The sequence below is a fragment of the Lipotes vexillifer genome, unplaced genomic scaffold (assembly GCF_000442215.2).
Source record: "Lipotes vexillifer unplaced genomic scaffold, Lipotes_vexillifer_v1.1 scaffold1653, whole genome shotgun sequence".
Lineage (NCBI taxonomy): Eukaryota > Metazoa > Chordata > Mammalia > Artiodactyla > Lipotidae > Lipotes > Lipotes vexillifer.
The window spans coordinates 496,071-518,688 of NW_006790988.1; the positions used below are offsets into that span (position 1 = coordinate 496,071).

Consider the following 22,618-nt stretch of genomic DNA (forward strand, 5'->3'; position numbering starts at 1 on the left):
AATGCCATTACTATTTCTCATCTAGCAAAAGCAAAGGAATTTTTACTAGCCTCAGGATGCCAATAATTTTATTTAATGATGTTTTAAAAGGCAAAGTTATCAAACAAAAGAAAGAATAAAAATGAGGAAGTAGTCTATCAATAAAAAAAGCAGAGATATTTTATTTACATTTGTCATTTGTTTTCTCAAAGTGACTATACATAGAAAAACTATGCCTCTCATACTCACTCCCCTGTGTATTCCTGGATATAAGCTAAGAGAATGAGAAAGGGTAGAGATAAAACTATAAGCATTAAATGATTTTGAAAACTGATTTTAAAAAAAAAAATAAAAAACAAGGAAGGATAAAAACAGCCACTATGGTCAGTGGAGCTCAGAAAATTGGATGACACTGCAAAAGTGCTCTGTATATGGTAGTTTTCAATAATTTTGACTGGCCAAAATAATAATTATTATTAATAATAAAACACTATTATTAAATTATCATTATATATTTATATATAAATAATATTGATAGTTATTCTTACTAATCAAAATTATCATTATTATTATATATATAAACTCCTTCAAGAAACACTATACTGCACATGGCCCAAGTATATGAGCTGTTAAATTATCATAGAGAATACTAAATTCTAAGATAGAAACTACTGTCCTCAATTAAATTTACTATACTTGAAAACAAATGGCCTAAGTTATTCTTCAAACAAAATATTAAGGTCATATCAACAAGAAGTAAATGGCCTTGGAACGAATAAATCGCTAGCTAGCTATCTAAACATATGACTCTCACCTTTATCTGACTTTTCATCCACAGAATATTTAAAAAACTTCTGCCGCTCCTCAGCTTGATTCCATAGGCTAAGACCTCTAAGGAGTTCTGCAGTATCCTTCTGAGAGCAGTGTTGTGCAATCACTTTCTTTTTAATATCCTTAAGCTCTTCATAGGTAAAATATTCCATTAACATGGGCTGAAAAACCTAAATTAAACAAAATACTCATAAGGAAATATGCTTAATTAGTTTTGTTTTACTCTACATCTTTTAAAGTATTAATGGCTCAAGTGTAGTATTATGACCACATATTTGGAAAACATAAAAATTTAGTTGTTACCACCAAGTTAGTTTACCCAAAAATTGCAAAGAAGAATACCACCACCAAGATCCTTCTTTCTATGGCTTCTCCACTCATTCTCGAAACAATTTAAAAGATTCCAAACCAGAAGGTCCTCCTGTACAGAGCTTATCATACACTCTAAATCACTCTCCTATGGTGAGACATTTAGGTCAGGTAACTGCTTTCTGCTACTACAACAACTGACCTCTACCCAAACAGGGCCTCTAAATCATATGAGAACCGTACCCAGTGTACTGCCAACCATAAAAGTCAGAGCTCTACTGATACCTTCAACTATTCAATATCTAGGAGATTTCTTCTTTGAAACAGATGCTTAGTCCCAACCTCCAACTGACAGAATTAGAATCTTCAGCGGTGGAGCCAAGGGCTTTTTTTTTTCTTTGCTCCATAGATAATTTTGATGTGCATCACAGGTTAAGAAACTGCTCTGGTAACTCAGTGGTTTCAATGTTGGTTGCATATTTGCATATTACAATGACTTGGGGAACCTTTAAAATATATCCATGTCAATTTCTAACTCCCACCTGATTTAATTGGTCTGGAAAGGGCTTAAAAGTACATTGTCTTTAAATGGCCATCTGATTATAAGGTGAAGCCTTTTTATAGTGAGAATCACTATAATAACTGATTTACAGCTGAACAAGAATCCAGTTCCTCATAAAATATTTTCTCTATTCCTTATTCTGATACTCATCCCCCTTTAGAGAAAGAAGAGAATGAGAAAATGTTTTGCTCATCCACTCAGGGATATCCTAATACATGTGCACTAGTTATAAGACTGATAAGTTTAACACCACCATTTAGTTACCAAAATCCACTACTAAAAAAAGAACACTAAAAATTCTTTAAACTTAGAATGGAAATACAGAAAACATTAAAAAGTTTAAAGGATCTTCTAAAAGTTCAGAAAAGATATTAGGGTAGCATAAAAAGTTAACATTCAATACAGTGCCATCCACATAATAAGAGAATAAATTTTTTTTGAGTAAATGAATTAAATCAATCACTCAGTCAATGAAAAGCAACAAACTCTCTAAGGAAACAAAATTAATGCTTTTTTTCCTTGGGTTTTTCTTCATTTTCTAAAAAGATCTGGAGGTTCATCTTCCTATGTATTATTTTGAAGACTCAAAGGAAAAATAACATTTCTCCAATTTTATAAAGCAAAATCACGAAGAGGAAAAATTATGCTTACCTCCTCTTCCTCTTTCATGTGAGGAAGAAAATCTCTTGTAAAAGCCTCCAGTCTCTCTTTCAGCTGTTTTGCATAATTTAACTGCTCATATTCATTCTAGAAACAAACAAAAAAACTGTATTCTATAAAAATTTCGCTTCATAATTTATACTGTATCTCATCCTAGAAAGTCAGTGTGAAATGTAACTTGAAACGTCAGGGTAAAAAATGAGACTAACAAATAGCAAAATGGTCTCTGTACTTTTCTAAGTATAAAAGATGGCCTCAAAACATCTCTTAAAAGAACCTTGAATTCCTTTAGTAATGTGATCTCATACTTCTTTTTAAAAATATCATAAAAAGTCTAAAAATAGCAAGTATTTGCTCAAAACTTCTACTGATTTCTAATGCATATATTTATACAATTTCAATGTGTCCGTTTTCCGATTAATATACCTCTGAGCAGTTCATAAGCGCCTATTGGACTATATCATTACAGAATCCCTTTAAGGTCATCTAGTGTATCCTCTACTAAACAATTCAGAATACTTGTTACATTATCCTGAAGAAGACCATCTACACTTCTAAAGGCAAGGAGCTCACTGTACCTTGAGGTAAATCATTCTAACTCTGCACAACAGCTAACGAGTTCTTCCCCATATGAACTATGGTCATATCTCCCTGTAACTTATCCATCACTTCTGTATCAGCCCTCTCAACTTAGTACATGTGGAAAATTCACAAAATAATGAAACTTTTAAAATGTGGGAATATCTTAACCCTGCTGCGTCCTCTCTAGTCTCCTCCTTTTTTAACTAATTTATTAAACTGCTTCCCAACAGTCTATCCAATGTCCTATTCTCTTAGGATTTTACACATTTTCCTTAAGCATGCCCAAGTGGCTTCCATTTCTACTTACATGCTGATAATTATCAAATTTGCTTTTCCAAACCAAATTACCCTTCCAACCTTGAAGCCCAACTAATGCCGCCTCCTACTTATAAATGCCCACCTGGACTGCACAAGCAGTTCAAACCCAACCTGCCCATAATGGATCTTTTTAGCCTCTTGTATATTCCCTAGAAAGTCAAGCTCAATTCTCACTCTTATTTCCTTTCTCTTTCTCCTTTCCTCCTTCCTGTATATGCAAGCACTACTTTCTATCAATTTTATGTCCTACATTACTCTCAAGTCTGTCCCTTCCCTTCTGTCTCCACTAGTTACTACTTCAGTTCTGATCTTAATCATTTTACTGATTAGGTAATACATGAACATGATATAAAATTCAAACAGTTCAAAGGAGTATTCAATAAAAAATAAATCTTCCTATACCATCTTCCCTCCCAGTACCCTATCCCTACCCAATCTCCTACCTCCCCACCAAATAGCTACTGTGTATTCTTCTAGAGACTATTACAATAATTTTTTTATAACAATCTTCCTGCTTGAGTCTTTTTTTCCCTTCAATCCATCCTCTTCCCTACTTAAGAACAGTCTTTCTAGAACACAAATCTATCAATGAAAGGTGCATGGTGGTTTGACAGAGTTACAACTTAAGTCTATGTTTCACCAAGCCAAAAGGGGGACAAATGAAGACCAAATTTCCTATAATACGTAAATATAATTAATAGGGAAATTTCTCTACACAATTATCCTAAACTACACCCCAAAATATCTTTAATTTTACATCATACAATTAAAAATTATTCTTTGTAACCACCCCTATGGCTCTGTTCATTCTAAGTAACAATTCTACCTTTAGTCACCAATAACTGCATTTACTACAGATTTCTTTTAAGAGTTCAGCAAATGTTATCAGAAAGTAAAATTTTTACAGTAATTGAAATTTCCACTTACAAAAACACCTTTAAGATTTGGAGAGCAGCATTCATGATAGAATTTTACATACAGTAACAAAGAGGTAACTGATAAAGATTCTCATCAAACCTGAGTCAGGATCCACTGAGTCTTCTCAGCCAGGCCCTGACCTTGAGCTCTGTCCTTGGCCCACTTGGTCCAGTTTTACCAAAATCATCCTGAATCAGTCTATCAACCCCACCACTACCACTCTTGGCATTTGATAACCCTCAATATATATCCACCCTCAATATCTTGTCACCTTGGTATGCCTTCAGCAAAAGGAAGCAAGAGTCAGTCTAGCAAGAATCTCCCAGCCTTGATGTTTCCTCTTAGTAATTTTCCTGACCCTCACCCCTGCTCCCTGGCTATAAGAATTCAACCCAACCTCTCTCTCTTACTGCAAAACCCCATTGCAGTAATCCCTTGAATAAAGTCTTCCTTACCGTCTTTAACAAGTGTCAGAATATTTTTTTTTCTTTAACATACATTTACTATACTATAGTAACATCATTTACTATAAAATGCTAACAAGTTTTGCCAATGACATATCAGAAGATGGCACAAGCTGTGATAAATATCCATTTTTGCAACTCACCTTAACATTCTTCAGACCCTTTTCAAAGAGGCTAAGCATCTCAGAGAGTTTATTGTCAGAATGCACATTATAAATGGTCTGGCTGCGTTGTTGAAGCAAACCAATAATGTATTCGTTTTCAATCTGCTCATGCATTTTGAACTCCTTAAAAGTAGCATACAGAGACTGCAGAAGAGCACGGAAATCATTGTTGTTGGAAAAGTTGGTTTTAGAAAGCTGAATAAAAATTTAAAAAGAAAGGCATAATAAATACATGCAAATATGCACCAATAGGAAATACTCAAATGCATTCCTATTTAGTTTTGTACATATCAAAATACCTCCCTTATACTTTGTTAAAGTAGGAAAGGAAATCATAAAAAACAAGTTATAATGGTATAATAAAAAGTACCCCAGGCCAGGAAGATGTTGGTTTGAATTCTGAAGGAAAGGATGTACGCACCAACAAAACAGTTTCTTTAAATAAAAGAGATTAAACCAGACTCCCTCAAAACCTAAAATTCCATTACTTGGTACACATACTAAATACAGATACTCCATAAAGTTACCTATAAACATTAAAAGAGCTGTATTAGGATAATGTGTTGCACTTTTTTCTTTGTTCAAATGTTCTTTATGTTATTATACTACTTTTACAATGTAAAAAATTCAAAAACTTTCTATTATAATTTGTTTAAACTTTAATATCAAGATGAGTCTGATCTGTTCAGAAAACACTGACTGAGCTATTAGAACATTATTAGATAATTTTATAAGAATTTTTTTTTTGGGGGGGGGGTAACACTTAGCAGTTTATACAAGGATCATGTACTTCCTAGAGTGGAAGCACTGCAATAGTACAATGTGAAAAACTTGTACATCGGGCCATAAGAAAATAAATGCACTCGAAGGAAAGATAAAAATCAATGAAAATATAAAGAAATATATACACTGTCATTTTCTTTAATTCTACTATTCAACAAGAGAAAATGACTATTCTGATATAATTTTATTTTTTTACATTTAATGTCAAGTTAAATTCTCATGTTCAAAGCATATATATTATCAGGAAACCCGATTCAAGATGAAGTTCAAAGCAATATTCAAACCTTCTATTACCTCCACTGTCATATTAAATTTATCTTCTATTACGTCAATTCCAGTTTCAAAATTCATTTTAAGAGGAAAAATCTGATTAGGTTAAAAACAACAGACAGTAAATGAAGAAAAAGAAGCTACAAACACCATACTTCCTAGACTTGTAAAGTCTGATCTAGTATTCCTAAAATGGAGAAGAGTCTAAGGTGTCTTAATTGCCTGTTCTGGGCAGGAACAGTCAGCTCATGACAAAGCATCAGAAAAGACAACAAACTCCTTAAAGCAAGACTATTCCACTATATAATTTAACCAATGATCTACTGTAAAAGGCAAATGGATTGGATATGAGTCATTTACAGAAAACCAGACCTAGACCCAGATTCTCTAGGATTAGGCTCCAGTCCTACCATTTACTCAGCTGTGTAACCCTGGGTAAGCTACTTTTCTCTTTCAATGTCTTAGTTTCTTCTTGGTGTTAAATGGGAATAATAAAACCGCCTGTACTTCATATGGTTGCTGTGAGATTTAAATGAACTGGTGCTAAATAAATATTAGCTAGCATTACTTTGAAAATTAATCATTCATTTTTATAAATTCATGGGGTTTTTTACCCTATTCAAATATTTAATGAGCAGTTATTATAAGCCAGGCACTGTTCCTGGTACTTGGGATACCTCAGTGAACAAAACAGACATCTCTGCCTTTACAGAGTTTACAATCTAGTGAAATAAGACAACGGCCAGTAACCACAATAAATAAATTATCTATGGGTTGGCCAAAAAGTTTGTTCCGGTTTTTCCGTAAGATGTTATGGAAAAACCCAAACAAATTTTTTGGCCAACCCAATACAACAGGGGTTAGCAACTTTTCCTGTAAAGGGTCAGATATATTAAGTTTTGTGAGGTATACTGTCTGTAGCAACTATTTAATTCAGTTGTTGTAGCACAAAAGTAGTCATATGAATGACTGTGGCCGTATTCCAATAAATTTTATTTACAGACACTAAAATTTAAATTTTATGTCATAAAATATTATTCTTTTTACTTTTTCCAACTACTTAAAAATGTAAAAACCATTCTTAGTTCCTGAGCCATACAAAAATAACAGACAGGATGTATTTGGTTAAACCAAGGTTGTAGATTTTATCCTAAGAAATGCCACACAAAATCACAACAAAATCCACTAGTGGCTAATCTCAGCAAATACTATCATGTGCCATTATATTAAAAAAAAAGTTAAAAATAAGTCAGTAGAAATAAGAGGTAAATTAAACATTAATAATGGCTATAAAATTTTTTAAAAACAAAAAGGATGGCAAAAAACTAAATAATATCCTCACGTGAGTTATGGAAAATAACATCGTAAAACACACCCAGGAATTTTTGCATACAGTCTCACTGGACTATTAGAAAATCCTTCAGATTTAATAACAAGCTAAGGTAAAGACCAGGTTCATGCTACAGACTGAGGACCAAATTAGACAAAAGGACTCTCCATTATGCATAGAGTTAATCCCACAGAGTGGTTAAAAGTGCTGACTCTGGGGGCTTCCCTGGTGGCGCAGTGGTTGAGAGTCCGCCTGCCGATGCAGGGGACGCAGGTTCGTGCCCCGGTCCGGGAAGATCCCACATGCCGCGGAGAGGCCGGGCGCGTGAGCCGTGGCCGCCGAGCCTGTGCGTCCAGAGCCTGTGCTCCGCAACGGGAGAGGCCACAACAGCGAGAGGCCCGCGTACAGCAAAAAAAAAAAAAAAAAAAAAAAAAAGTGCTGACTCTGGAGCCAGACTGCTTAGGTGTGAATCCATCTCTGCCATCAAGTCACTAAGTTGCTACGTACCTCACTCAATTTCTTCATCTGTAAAATAAAGCTAATAATATTAACTACCTAATAGGGTTCTTGTGATGATTTAATAAGTTAATACATTTAAAGAACACGGAATATAACATATATAAGCCTACTTAGGTTTTTCTGTTATTCCTATATTTAACCCAAACAAAACTATCATTAGAAGTCCTTATCCTACCCAAGTCAGTTTTTCTCCACTTGAAAAGAGCAACTGTTTTTAACCTGGTACCTAAAGTCAGTAAATTTCGCAGTGAAAAGAATAACCTGAGCATATACAGTTTAACTTTTTAAAAATCTGTGTATATGAATCATTGTTTTAAGTTGTTTACCTCTAGAAAGTTATTCAATCATAGAGACTTGATTGAGAAAAAAAATAAACCTAGACCCTAATTATACCTGGGACATACTGAGGCCTACAGTGTGCTAGGTACTATACTAAATATTTTTAGATATTATTTAATTCTTAACAACAATCCTAGGAAGTAGATGTTATAATTCCCATTTTATAGGTGAAAACCCTGAAGCTCAGAGAAAATAACTTACCCAAAATCATACAACTGGTAGACAACAAAACAGAGGTCAAGTCTCTATGACTGTAAAACCTACTTACCTTCCACAAGATGCAATGTTAGTCCTAATCATAAAGCTATCTCTTCAGAGCCAACAGAGTAAACTGTCAGAAAGAATGCTTGCTCTAAAATATTAGTTCTCTCCAGGGGTTCGATTTTGCCCCCCAGGAACTAATGGACAAGGTTTAGAGACTGCGGAAGCACTACTGCCATCTTAGCAGGTAAATGGCAGGGACGGACTAAACGTTCTACAACGCCTGGGACAGCAGCCCCTATAACAAAGAACCGTCTGGCCCAAAATGTCAACGGTGCTGCAGTTGAGAAATGCTGCCCCGAAGAAGTGTTTTTTCAAACATGTTTAACCATGACCTTTAGTATGAAATACAGCACGATCCAGACACACACATCACAAACACTTCAAACAAATTTCAGGAAACAATATTTCCCTCCCTAATCTGTGATGTACTCTATCATTTACTTTTCCACTTCTTTTTTTTTTTGCTGTACCACACGGCTTGTGGGATCTTAGTTCCCCGACCAGAGATCGAACCCAGGTCCACGGCAGTGAAAGCCCGTGTCTTAACCACTGGACCACCAGGGAAGTCCCCTCATTTTTTTAATGTTATTTCTGACCCACAAAATCGATTCCATGACCCACTAATGGGTCACAGAACACACTTTGAAAAACACTGTTCTACAGTAGGATTATAAAAGTTCCTAAGTGACCTATAAGCGTGTATCATCTGATGCCTAGCAGATTCAACAAGGAACCTACATAGAACAGGATACACATAATCAACAAATAGTAACAATCAGTAACATGGTATCTCCCATATTTTAAAAGAATTTATAACTGACTTTCTGGGACTTCCCTGGTGGCGCAGTGGTTAGGAATCCGCCTGCCAATGCAGGGGACACCGGTTTGAGCTCTGGTCCGGGAAGATCCCACATGCGGTGGAGCAACTGAGCCTGTGCGCCACAACTACTAAGCCTGCGTTCTAGAGCCCTTGCTCCGCAACAAGATAAGCCACCACTCGCCGCAACTAGAGAAAGCCCGCGTGCAGCAATGAAGACCCAACGCAGCCAAAAATAAATAAATAAATTTATAAAAAAAGAAAAGAGTATCATGTAAACAATTTTTAAAAAACTGATTTTCTGCCTCAGACATTCTACAACTTAAAACCATACTTACAGGCTGGCTTCAAACTGATTTGAAGCTGTGTGTCACTTAAAGACTAGACATTAAGTTCAGAAGCAGATATGAAAAACAGCATAACAAAAACTCAAATACTATTACCCCAAATAAGTTTTTACTTTTTCTCTCCTTGGCCAGACAATGCTTTCATTTAAGCGAGGGAGATTTACACTCAGTGAAGAAACCTTAATAACTATCTGCTCAAACTAACTTACAGATAGAAAAACCTATGATCCACAGGTGAAATGTTCTGCGTAAAATCATATAGCTAGTAGTAAATAGCAGAACCAGTAAGGTAATGCAAAAAACATGGGCTTCAGAAAGGAAAAAATTCTAAACGTTAAAAATTCGGGCTCCCCTAATTACTAGTTGAGTGAGTTGGGTAAGTTACTTAACCACTAAGTCTGTTTCCTCATCTTTAAATAAGGGATAATACTTGTCTCACAGGGCTCTTGTGAGGATTAAAAGTAAGTAAGCGTGTAGTAAGAACTCATTAAATTCCCTTTTCCTTCCTCTCCTTAGCTCTCAATTCAAAACGTATTCTCTCCAATAACCCAATGCCAGTCAATAACCGTTTTTACAGGTATGCAGAGGAACAGAAAATCGAGGAAAACTAAATGAATTCATCATAAATCTATACTCATTCAATTTTTTAAAAATAATCTATTCGAATGATTCTGAGCTTATTTTCTCCCTATGGCTTTGCTCATTAAATGTCCTATCTTTATAAAATGATAAAGTAGATGGCACTTCAGGTAATATCCTTACCTGAAAAACCTGGGCACTCCATAAAGCCTCCACCACTTGAATTTTTTATAGCTGGTTTATTGTACAGTCTGGAAAGCTCTGTACTATGCACATCTTTACAACCATCACCTACCTTGTTCTCAGAAATCAGTTCAAAGAGACTATAAGCCCACTCCTGACACTTTAATGTAGAGCTGACCAAATACCTCCCTTTACACCCACTATCGGGCATTTGGATTTCCATCCTAGCACAAATGTTTGACTGTAATCTCCTAAAGAACAGGAACTACATCTCGCATGGCCAATACAAGCTACTACAGGGCCAAGTGACAGTAGCAACTCCATGCCCACTGGCAGAATTAATGTTGTCAAGTTTTGAGGATTAGAGGAAAAACTGAGGAATTGGAATAAACTGGAAAAAAGGATGTGATCCAATGTAAATATTGCCTAAAATCATCCTAATTTGGAAGGTCAGTGAATTAGCGAAAGATTTCATAATAGACTGTCACCAGAAAATTTTTTCAGAAACTACTCTGGTTTTATATGAAGAAAATTAAACTAGGAATCATGATCCTGACGTGGGTTTCCATCTGGATCTATCACTAACTGCTTATGTAAACTCGGTCTAACTAATCTAGCCCTACAAATCCCCAGCTATAAAACAGAAATATCTCTGCCTTTACGTACCTAAAAGGACTGCTGTCTGGATAACAACAGTGAAAAATCTTTCCATAAAACCTTTTATAAATGTAAAAGGAAACCCATGAGCGAAGTATTAAATTAGATATAATACAGCAATATTTAAAATGGCCCACAACTTCATGGGCTTTCCTGGTGGCGCAGTGGTTGAGAATCTGCCTAATGCAGGGGACACGGGTTCGAGCCCTGGTCTGGGAGGATCCCACATGCCGTGGAGCAACTAGGCCCGTGAGCCACAACTACTGAGCCTGCGTGTCTGGAGCCTGTGCTCCACAACAAGAGAGGCCGCGATAGTGAGAGTCCCGCGCACTGCGATGAAGAGTGGCCCCCGCTTGCCACAACTAGAGAAAGCCCTCGCATAGAAACAAAGACCCAACACAGCAAAAATTAATTAATTAATAAACTCCTACTCCCAACATCTTCTTAAAAAAAAAAAGGCCCACAACTTCAGAATTATTCTAAATAAACTAGTCTAAGCACGTAAATAATTATTGTTGCTAATAAATAAATGGATACTTCTAAAATATATTGTACTTGAAAAGTCAATATTCAAAATAAAACTGACTTCTTTATAATTACTGAGCATTCAGAGTCAACATATGGAATACGATGAAATAACATATTTTGTATCTTTTTCGTTTACAAAAGCTAGTTCTCATTTTGTAAAGTTTTACTATATGCTGTTTGGGCTGGATACTCGTGGTCTGTACAGGCAAAACATGGTAAAGGCAAAAGTTGAGGGCTTCCCTAGTGGTGCAGTGGTTAAGAATCTGCCTGCCAATGCAGGGGACACGGGTTCGAGCCCTGGTCCAGGAAGATCCCACATGCCGTGGAGCAACTAAGCCCATGCACCACAACTACTGAGCCTGCGCTCTAGAGCCTGCGAGCCACAACTACTGAGCCGGCATGCCACAACTATTGAAGCCCACATGCCTAGAGCCCATGCTCCACAACAAGAGAAGCCACTGCAACGAGAAGCCTGCGCACCACAACAAAGAGTAGCCCCTGCTCACGGCAACTAGAGAAAGCCCACGTGCAGCAATGAAGACCCAACGCAGCCAAAAATAAATAAAATAAAAATAAAATAATTTTTTTAAAAAAGTTGAGATGCCAAATGAATAAAAACATATACTCCTTTAAGACAATTTAGCCATTATAAAATACACTTTTCCCCTTTAGCTCCCAAAGGGCATCCTAGGAGAGATTCCAATTAACTATCAGTATCAAGAAGAAATCCAGATGTATAATTCTTATGCAGTTTTTTTTTTTCCCTAAATCACCTTGGTCTCTGATCCACAGTTCATAAAATTGGAATTTTTAACCTTCCTGATGAATTTATACAACAATCTCATTAACTACATCTAATTAACTCAAAATTAGTGATAATTTTAACTTCTGCTATGTCAAATTGAAAATGCTTTCCTAGTTATTTCAAAAGGGGACATTTAACTACCAAAAAGAATCTTATCTGACTCAAATATTGTTTTTAAAAAGGGCACTGTATTTTCAAAATTTGTTCTAACGTTCTCAATCACCAGGTAATGACACACAACATTAGTGACTGACTTCTTCAATTTTTTAAATACGCTGGTTAGTCTAGCACGTAGCTAGATAAAGTTGTGATTCTTAACCATTTTGGGAGGGTCACAATCATTTGGAAACCTGATGAAAGTCACAAACCTCCTAGAAAAATGTACACATGCACCAAAATATCCATAACAATTTCAGGTGGTCCTGGACTACCTCTCCCCAGTCTAGAGAGAAGACCTCAAATTCTATTACTCCTCGTTAACTTTCCCTTTTTGGTTTTGAGAAAGTAAAAAAACCTCCCCATTTTTTTCTTTCCTGCAATTAAAGGATACCATCAGAATAACTAAGTTCAAAAGCCAGAGCAGGTAAAAACACTACTGTAAGCTAACTCAAAAATCTAGGGCTTCCCTGGTGGCACAGTGGTTAGGAATCTGCCCACCAATGCAGGGTACACAGGTTCGAGTCCTGGTCAGGGAGGCTCCCACATGTCGCGGAGCACCTGGGTCCATGCACCACAACTACTGAGCCTGCACTCTAGAGCCCGCGAGCCACAACTACTGAGCCCACGTGCTACAACTACTGAAGCCCGCGCGCCTAGAGCTCCGTGACGAGAAGCCACCGCAATCAGAAGCCCGGCCGCTGCAACAAAGAGTAGCCCCCGCTTGCGGGAACCAGAGAAAGCCCGTGTGCAGCAAAAAGACCCAATGCAGCCAAAACTAAATAAATTAAACAAATAATTTTTTTTTTTAATTCCAGAGTTACACAGCTTAACTAACGGCTTACCCCTTCTTTATGTTTTTCCTGGATAAGTGTTCTCACCCTTGGCTTCACACTGGACTCACCTGGAGAGCTTTAAATTATACTTGATGCCTGGGTCCCAGCCTCAGAGATTCTGATTTTAGTGACTTGAGCATCGGCATTTTTAACAGCTTTAGGGTGATTCTACTGAGCAAACAAGGTTGAGAACCACTGTCCTAGACTGTCGTGGTATTTAAACCTGTATCTGAATCGGGTATTGTTAATTTTCAAAATGGAGGGAGGGAAAAGATGGTTGTGGGTGCTTTTTAAGTGTGGCCTGGCACTGAACACGGGTTATCCTCCAACCACCTCATGGCTATAAGAACACCTCTTTTCTCGCAACAGCGGTTCTGCTTAGTGCTATGTAATTTCTGAAAGTTCATCAAAGTTGATATCCATGCTTAGGCAATAGGTCTTTAAATGCTTTTTGTTTGGTTCATTTCTACATGAAGCAGGATTGCCTGAAGTTCTCAGAATATCCATATGTGGACCCTACCCAACATAAATTTTTGACAAAAATGTGGACTCAAAAAGCATTAGCAAACAGCCCTGAACTATCTCCACACAAGTGCTTTTTCAGCTTATGCTGCACCAATTAAGAGTGCATAAAGATGTTAAAAAAAAAAAAAAAAAAAAAAAGAGTGCAAAAAGGTTCTCGCAGTTAAATCAACTTGTTCCGAAGCCCTTTTATTCGAGCCCACGTAAAGAATTCCAACAGAGAATAGCTGTCTTATAACAAAATCAACATCTAGTAAACGCTTCGGACAATAAAAGTTGCAAGGAAAAAGATGACCACAAAAGAAGAGTGAAGGTTCTCTGGTTCGTAAGCCACGAAACCTGAGTTTTCTCCCACATCAAACCAGAGAAAAGCTGGAGCGTAAAATGAGCAGGGAGGAGTTGGGAGAAGGTGCTCGTTGGGCCAGAAAGCGGGCCAGAGGTTCAGATGAATGGATGGGTGTTCGTAAGGAGAATCGGGGAGGCCCAACACAGGCCGGGGGTAGGGCGGGGGGCAGTATTGATGGGGGAGGTGGCGGACAACTATAGAAACAGCCTGCGCCGGGGGAGAGGAAGCCACCGCAGGTAGCCGGCCCGGGGTCCCCAGAGATCGGTAGGGGCGCAGAGGCCCCTCTCCCTCAGGGGGCAGGGGCGGGAGGCCCGGCGCGGCCGCGGGGAGCCCGCCCCGAGGGCGGCGGGTGGCCAGGCCCTCGGCCGGGAAGGGGCCGCGCCGCGAGCTCCGAGGGCACGTCCGAGGCCGCCAGCCGGGCGGGGCGTGGGCTCCCCGCGGAAGGTGCGGGGCAGCGAGCACGGCGCTGACAGCTGCGCAGGCTGCAATTCGCCCAGCGCGGCCCCCGGGGGCTGAGGGCGCCGCGCAGGCCCGGCCGCCCAGGGATCCGGCCCGCTCCTCCCCTCCGCCCGCGCCGCCCAGAGCCAGAGGCCCCGCACACCGTTACCTTGTCGCAGTAGAGCCCCACCAGCTGCTTCATCCGCCAGTGTGGGGCGGTGAAGACGTCCACTTCTTCGGGGAAGGGCGCCATCGCCACCGCCTCAGCCTCCGCCTCAGCAGGCGCGGCCGCCGCCTCTCCATAGACACCCTCGCCGCGGGGCAGAGGCGGTGCCCCCCCCTGCGCATGCGCCCGCCCCGTCGGAGCGCGCGCCCGGGCTGCCGGGCCGGCCGGGCCGCGGGGGCGCGCGGGTCGCCGCCATGCGGTCCCTGCCGCACCACGTGACCGGGCGCGCGGCGGAGGCTCGCGCTTTCACCTCCCCGCTCAACTCACGTTGCTCGTCCTCCTTCTGCGGCAGAAAAAGAAACCAAGTCGTTTCCCTGTTTGTCTGTTATGTTTCGCAACAGAAAACACATGATCTGGGAGGAGGGGGTGTCGTTTTAGGGTGCTGTCAAAGCCTTTTTCCTCTCTGCCTACCAGGTCTTGAGGCCGAGGCAACCGAGTACAATGGCCGCGGTCGGCCCGACCGCCCGGTCCGCCTGGGCGACTGCGCTGTGCGCGCCCCGGCCCTCCTGAGCCGCCCTTCGCCTCCCTACCCATGCCGATGCCGGCCCGGCCGCCGGCCCGAGCGCCGACCTCCCTGCCCGCTGGTCAGAGGTCCCAGCGATTGGGGGAACCAGGACTGGGGGCTCCCAAAACTTGCGCCCCATGAGGAAAACGGGGACGTGGGACAGGACCGGACAATGGCGGCCCGTGGGCTCGGGGCGGGCTTGGAGCCTGGGTCTGGAGGCTGGGCGGGGACCACGCATCTCCTCCGGGGCGGCCGAAAGGGAAGGGCCGCGTGGAATTCTGGAGACTCCAAGGAGGGAAAATGTCTTCTGGGGATCAAGGAGGTAGGAATGTACCTCAAGCACAGCGACGCTAGTTCAGGGATGTCAGAAAGGCCTTGGGTGCTGGGCAGGAGGGTAAATAATGAGAGAAGGTTAGTGCGGAAAAGAAGTTCGAGACACATCCCTCCATTTTAACCCGAGGCTCAGAGAGAAAGGAGACAAACCAGGTCACTGCCAAGAAAAAGGTCAGTCTGGCTCTTCCCGACAGGTCTGGCTCTTCCCGACAGGTCACCTCCCGGGGTCCTGGGTCCTGGGAGGGCCCCAGCCCTCCAGGAGACCTAGGAAGACCCTATTCCGGGCTTTGCTCATCCAGATCAACCCTGGACTGGCTGGCTGGAGGATTAATAGACACAGAGAAATGGGAGAAAACAGGGAAGGCTGAGAACCTGGGAAGGGTTATGTTATTTGCTTAATGACAATAAACTCCAGGAGTGCAAGAACCGGATGTTCTGTTCACCCCTTGTATCTGTATCGTCTATCACAGTTCCAGGACAATCTAAGGGCTTGATAAATATTCAATAAATGATGGAGTAGAAGGTTGTAAGAAAGAACTTTGCAGAAGAATGCATTTGTTTGTCTCTAATCTTACTATGTGCCATTTATTGAGAGGCAATATGAGAAGTGTTTAAAAGCACAGATTGGAGATGAAGTTGGATTCCTCGTTTGCCATATACTACATGTATGACCTTGAGTAAGCTACTGTGACTTCTCTGTGCCTCAGTTTCCTCGTATATAAAATGGGGTTAATACAACCATGAACTCAGTGCTTGTGCCTGCCTCAAATTCAAACGTTGAAACCCTACCCCTCATGTGTTATTAGGAGGTGGACCTTTGGGAGATAATAGGATTAGATGACATCATGAAGGTAAAACCCTAATAATGAGTCCCCTAGAGAGCTTGCTTCCCTTCTCTGCTCTTCCCCATGTGAGAACACAGGGAGAAATCAGCAGTCTGGCCCTCACCATGCTGACACCCTGATCTTGGACTTCCAACCTCTAGGACCAGGACAAATTTCAGCTGTTTATAAGCCACCCAATCTATGGTATTTTTTTATAACAGTCTGAGCTGACGAAGACAAATACCTACCTCATAGGATTGTTACGAGAATTAAGAGAGTTCATACATTTGAATTGTTTATAATAGTACCTAGCACATAGTAAGTACTGTCTGTAAGCTATCATTATTAAATAAAACAAATCTGTGAGGTAGTACTGTAGGAAACTAAGTATTGAAGGCATTCTGGTAATTACCTAGCATCCCACAAATTAGCGAGTAATCTGGACATATAAATCTAGGTCCAATAACACCGTCCCAGGCACCCTGTTAGTTGTGTGGGATACAGAGACGACGGTTTATACAGAGTCTGTCCTAGAAACAGGAATAACACCTAAGTAATAGAATATAGATAAGGCCCTTGATATCTCTCTCCTTTTCTCCCATCCTCTCCCCTTCTCCTTTCTTTTAAAACTCTACTCTTTCACTATGGCTTTGCCTCTATATTTTTTAATACCCCCCAGAAGACATTTTCTTATTTTCCATCTATTTCTTTACTTCATTCTGATCTGTCACTCTAGCTATCTTGGAATGTAGACCCAGACCTCAGGTCAACCAGTTATATAGAGCAATGAGCTCCATGAGAATATGCACATAGTTTTATCCTCAGCACTTAGAACAATGCCTATCTTACATACACTTAGTACTCAATAGTTGAATAAAGAAAGAAGGAATGAGGGAAGTTCATGGCATTCTGTAATTTCCTCGTTTTAACTAGCTTTTAATACACCATGTTTTATTTCCCAATACCTGTTTGTGTCTGTTGTTCACCCGTGTACCCCTAGAACCAAGCACATTAAATATGTGTTTAACAACAAAAAAGTCCATCCACCCACAGTTTCACTGTAACCTAGAATTTGAAGCTGTGTAGTTAGCTAAACTACAGCCACGTTGGACTGGCCATTTCAGGGAATTTAAGATGACAAAATGAAAGAAATAAAGTAATATAAAAAAATAAGTCCTGTGGGTCATTCTTCCCTTCAGAAGTTATTAACATTTGCTCCATATGCTAAGATAATAATCACCTGATATATCCAGAATAAATGATTGATTTACATTAAACTTTAGCCCCCAAAAAGAAGACATTGATCAGTGTAGTATCGTTTTTATGGATTCCTACAACTACATCAGATCAGGAACTGTTATTAAGCTAAGGTTGTCGGTTTAATCATGCCTTTATGATTTCTTCTGGTAAATGAAAGTGAAGGAATTCTAATAGACCATCTAGCTGTGGGTAACAAGGAAAGTAGATAAGGCATGTGAACAGAGCAGTGAAATTCCAAAGTGTATAGTGCCTGGTGGATTGGTAATTCGTTCTTTCTTTCTCTCATTCTCTCTGAAAACAGCATGCTACAGGGGAAGAAAATGCCAAATCATGCCCTGGTGACCTAAATGTATGATGACATGAGGCCTCTTCACTGGTATTTTCCAACCCTGGTTTTGAGGGCCCTGGAGAGGGTTACTGGTCAGGGAAAGTCAGTTCTAAGGCATTTATATTTAACTCCATTTAGCTGAGTATGTGACACAGCACTTTACCCTGCAGCGGGTTACTTGTGAAAGCAAGAAATGAAGAGCTGTTGCTATCCCCAACAGCTGGAATCCCAGTCCTAACTCAGTACCAGAGTTGATGCTTACTGTCAGTCAAAATAGCCAATCAACAATTGCTGCAGGTTGATTTAGGAGTAAAGCTCTTAGCAGGGATGATGGCATTATTAAAAGAAAAGATAGCCCACTGAGTTGGAATGTGAGGCCAAATGCTACGGTTTGTTTTGGTTTTGGGGGGTTTTTTTTTCATTTTCCTTTCAGATACTTTATATGCACATGGACCTCAGAAAATGAAATATACATAAGCCTGCATTTTGCCCCAAACTTTTACTTTCTTTCTTTAAACTTAAGTAGTGAATGCTATTTCCCCATTGGTTTTCACTATATACAGATGAGTGCCTGTGTGTATTCGTTTGCTGGGGCTGTCATAACAAAATATCACAGACTTAAACAACAGAAATTTCTCCTCTCGCAGTTCTGGAAGTCCAACACTGAGGTGTTAGCAGGTTTGATTTCTTCTAAGTCCTCTCTCCTTGGCTTGCAAATGGCCACCTTCTCACAGTGCCCTCACATGGCCTTTGCTCTGTGCTTGTGTATGTCTGGTGTCTATGTCCTAATCTCCTTCTCAAATAAGGACACCAGGAAGATTGCATTAGGGCCCACCCTAACCACTTCATTTTAACTTAATCACATCTTTAAAGGCCCTGACTCCAAATACAGTCACGTTCTGACATACTGAGGATTAGGACTTCAACATATAAATTTGGGAGGAACACAATTCAGCCCATAACACTATGGAAAGAAAAGCTTGTCACAAAAGATATAATAAAATATTTTGCACAATGACAAAAATAATTGGAAACAACTAGCTATCAACTGGATATTAGATAAATAAATTATAGTACATTCATTCAATGGACAAATAGGCATCTGTTAAGAAGTATAAGGTAGATCTATGTTTGCTGATATGGAATGAAACCAAGATGTTCTAAGTTAAGAAGAAAAACAATGTAGAGAACACTTTGTTAAATATGTTCTCTTTTGTGTTTAAAAAAAAAAGTATAGTATGTGTTTCTAGGATAAGATAGCAGAAATTTGTGAGCAGGGCTTCTAGGATGGGAAACAGTTAAATGCCTTTTAAATACATACCCTTTGATACAGTTTTAATATTTTACTGTGTTCACCTATTGTTCTTACAGTTATAAAAATTTGTTAATAATAATGCATTTTAAAAGACTTTTAAATCTTTAAAAATACTAAAATGTTCGATTATATATAATCAGTAGCAACTGGGCTAATTGCAGGTAGAGCCATTTTATGTTTATCCCAAAATTGTATCTAATCTGCTCTGCCTCTGGTTACTCCGCTTAAGACGCCCTTGGGTCCACATCAATTTTCCTGGTATGACTGGAAGCATCTTTGAGGGTAGGGATGGTGTTTTTAATGACCTTGGGGAAACAGGTATGATATAAGGTTAACTGAAGAAAGCAGAATCAAAATTGCACATAATCCATAACAAGCTTACAAAAATGCATAAAAAGGGTGGCATAAATGACACAAAGCCTTAATGTCTCCTCTGATTGACAAAATTATAGATGAGTCCCTCCCTCCCTTATATTTTTCTATTCTTTCCAATGTTTTAAATGAGCATGTTTACTTTTAATGTCAGAATACAGAAATGAATATAATAGAAACAACCTTATGGCAACTGTATTTTATAAATGCATTTGAAAGGGGATAAAAGGAAATACATCAAAATGTTGACAGTGACTATCTTTTGGTGTTGGGACTGTGGCTGATTTAGGGGAGAGGGGAGCTACTTTTTTCTCAAAATTTTAACAAAACTTTTTTCCAAATTTTGTATTTGAAAAACAAAATTACGTTTTTTTAAAGATTTCAGTTTAATTAATATCAATCACCGTTAGATCCATCATTTCAGAGCTATATCCAGTCTCTCGGAAGCCCCAGCCTACTGCACAGACATATAGAGTCCTGGAATGCTTCCTGTACCTGTGCCTGGAGACTTGCGCCTTCACCTCCTGCCACGCGGTCCCTTCCTTCTGACATGGGCCTTTCCCAGCTTGTCGGTATAAAGCCATTCCAGTGAGTTCTAGCTGACTTCTCTTCTTTAGACCACCAAGCCCCTGTTGCACTTCCTATAGGACATACACACAGGACCGTCTTCACTTTGGCTAGGCCGCCCTAGCTGCCAGATCTTTTCAAAGTCCAAATAGTTGCTAGAAAGTTGGGGTGGGGGGGATCTACCACATTGGGCATTTTCCTGTTCCGTGGCCCTTTGTGCTCACAGTGAGTTTGTGTCCATTCCGAGAACTTTAAGTTTGCATTTTTGGAGCACATTCTTGACTAAAAGAATAAGGCATCAGGGACTTCCCTGGTGGCCCAGTGGTAAAGAATCCACTTTACAATGCAGGGGACGCAGGCTCAATCCCTGTCAGGGAACTAAGATTCCACATGCCACGGGGCAACTGGGCCCGCGTGCCACAACTAGAGAAGAGACAACCCGCACTCCACAACTAGAGAGAAGCCCGCACGCCACAATAAAGAGCCTGCGCACGACAACAAAAGATCCTGCGTGCCTCAACAAAGATCCTGCATGCCACAATTGAGACCCAACGCAGCCAAAAATCAATTAAATAAATAAGAATGAGTCATCAGATTGCAATATGGGTGCTACTTACTGTGCCCTTTTATTCAGGGTGTGGAGCTCTCTCCCCTAGAGGTGATTCACTGATGCCTCATACATGAAAAAAAGACATGCTTGGACATATACAAAGGCATAGGATAACAGAAGAGCTGAGAAGAGCTGAGAAGAGGAAGAGACATAAAAGAAAAAGGGATAGATAGGACAGAAATTAAAAGATGAGGAAAAACAGAGTGGGGGAAGGATTAAAGGAAAGAGAAAAGATACAGGTGGAGGTAAACAGAAGAAAACAATAATTAAGATGTATTGATGTCTTAACATGTATTATAAGTGCTTTACATGAACTGTCATGTGTAATCCTCACAACTATCATATGTGGAAGGTTCTACTGTTTTTCCCACTTGACGGGAAAAGGAAAATAATGTTTAGAGTTATTGACTTGTCCAAGGTCATAGAGCTAGTGAGTGGAAAATCAGGGATATAAATCTATGTCTTCCTCATCCTACAACCTGTACTTAACCTTATACTGAAAGACAGCTCTCTGTCATCAGTTTATGTCAACAAACTAAATGCCTAATATGTGCTATTGACCTCTGAACAGGAGCGAAAGGTGACAAAGAAGAATGTAGGCCACTCCACAAACTGTATGTGTCCAAATATAGAGTACTTCAGTTCCTTAGATTATCTTTGGAAAAGAAACAGTTTAGGTAATGTGAAGACCATAGTTTACTCCAGTAGAAATGTGGAGATAAGATGTACACAGTGGTCCATAATGTTTCTTTGCAAAAGTTCCAGACAGGTAAGAGCCTTCCATTCCCTAGACATACCCGTGTATCGCTTACCTGTTCTTAATAAATATTGCCAAGTCAACACCAACTCCAATCAAAGGCTCTATTATGAGCTAACTTGCTGAACGATGCAGTGAATACGGCCCAAGGGAAAGGTGTCGACTACTATCACAGACAACTTGACTTAGCTGTTTGCAACATGTAGTGAGGGAAAGAATCACAAGTTTCTGGAATGGAAAGGAACAATAAGTTTCCTGTAAATTGTCAGGCTTACATTCATTGTAATGATGAAATCAGGTCGGTGATTGCTTAATCTCTGCCTACAGAGAAGGGAAAGAAGTATTTAGGGAAATATCAGTTCTGTTTCCTTCCTTCCTCATAAACCCAGAACACAGTTCAAAAAATATCCCCAGGTACATAAGGCAACTCCCAGGAATTTTTAAAATGCTAAGAGCTATGTAGGCAGAAAGAAACAAGAGTGTCTGATTTCCATTAATTGACTAATAGCTGGGTTTGGGGGGAACAACTTGTTTAATACATAAAACATTGGCCTGAGTTCTAATTCCATCTCTGCCACTAACTACCTTTCCATGGGACCTTAGGCAAATCAATGGCCCACTCTGGGGCTTCAGTTTTCTCATCTGTACAGACACTTTTTGAGAGTGATAAGGGGTGATAATTAATACATATTGATTAATCTATGACACATGTAAAAACGACTCTGCCAGGCAAGTGCTTCTCTATTATGGGAAATCAGTCACCAACAGCCCAGATCAAGGGTTAATTGACCTTTAACCAATCATTATTTTCTTTATAACTAGTTTGTGATTCGTTCCAGTCACTTTTCCTAAAATGTCTCTACCAGGATGATTCTTTGGATGACTATAGATTTTTTCCCTTATGTGCAAGATTGTAATAAAACATTGGCATATGCTTGTGATAGAACTGTTTGAAAGTATTCTTTAACAATAGAGAGACAGTAAGGCAAAGTGGGTAGGAGTGCGGACCCAGTTT

General features: G+C 39.8%; 1 protein-coding gene across 3 annotated transcripts in view; it reads right to left on the reverse strand.

Annotated features, from left to right (window-relative positions):
• The window catches only part of FBXL5 (F-box and leucine rich repeat protein 5), a 50,777-nt gene extending 35,929 nt beyond the window's left edge, over nt 1–14,848 (reverse strand). The window contains exons 1-4 of one of the 3 annotated variants that reach the window (XM_007464072.1): nt 14,676–14,840; nt 4,767–4,982; nt 2,333–2,428; nt 794–980 (exon numbers count right to left, since the gene is read on the reverse strand). In XM_007464072.1, the coding sequence (XP_007464134.1) occupies nt 794–980; nt 2,333–2,428; nt 4,767–4,982; nt 14,676–14,759 (583 nt within the window). In that variant the 5' untranslated portion in view covers nt 14,760–14,840. Of the gene's footprint in view, nt 1–793; nt 981–2,332; nt 2,429–4,766; nt 4,983–14,675 lie in introns of all 3 variants that reach the window. The other 2 variants (XM_007464074.1, XM_007464073.1) reach the window with 2 other exon arrangements.
• Between the last annotated feature and the right edge of the window lie 7,770 nt (nt 14,849–22,618).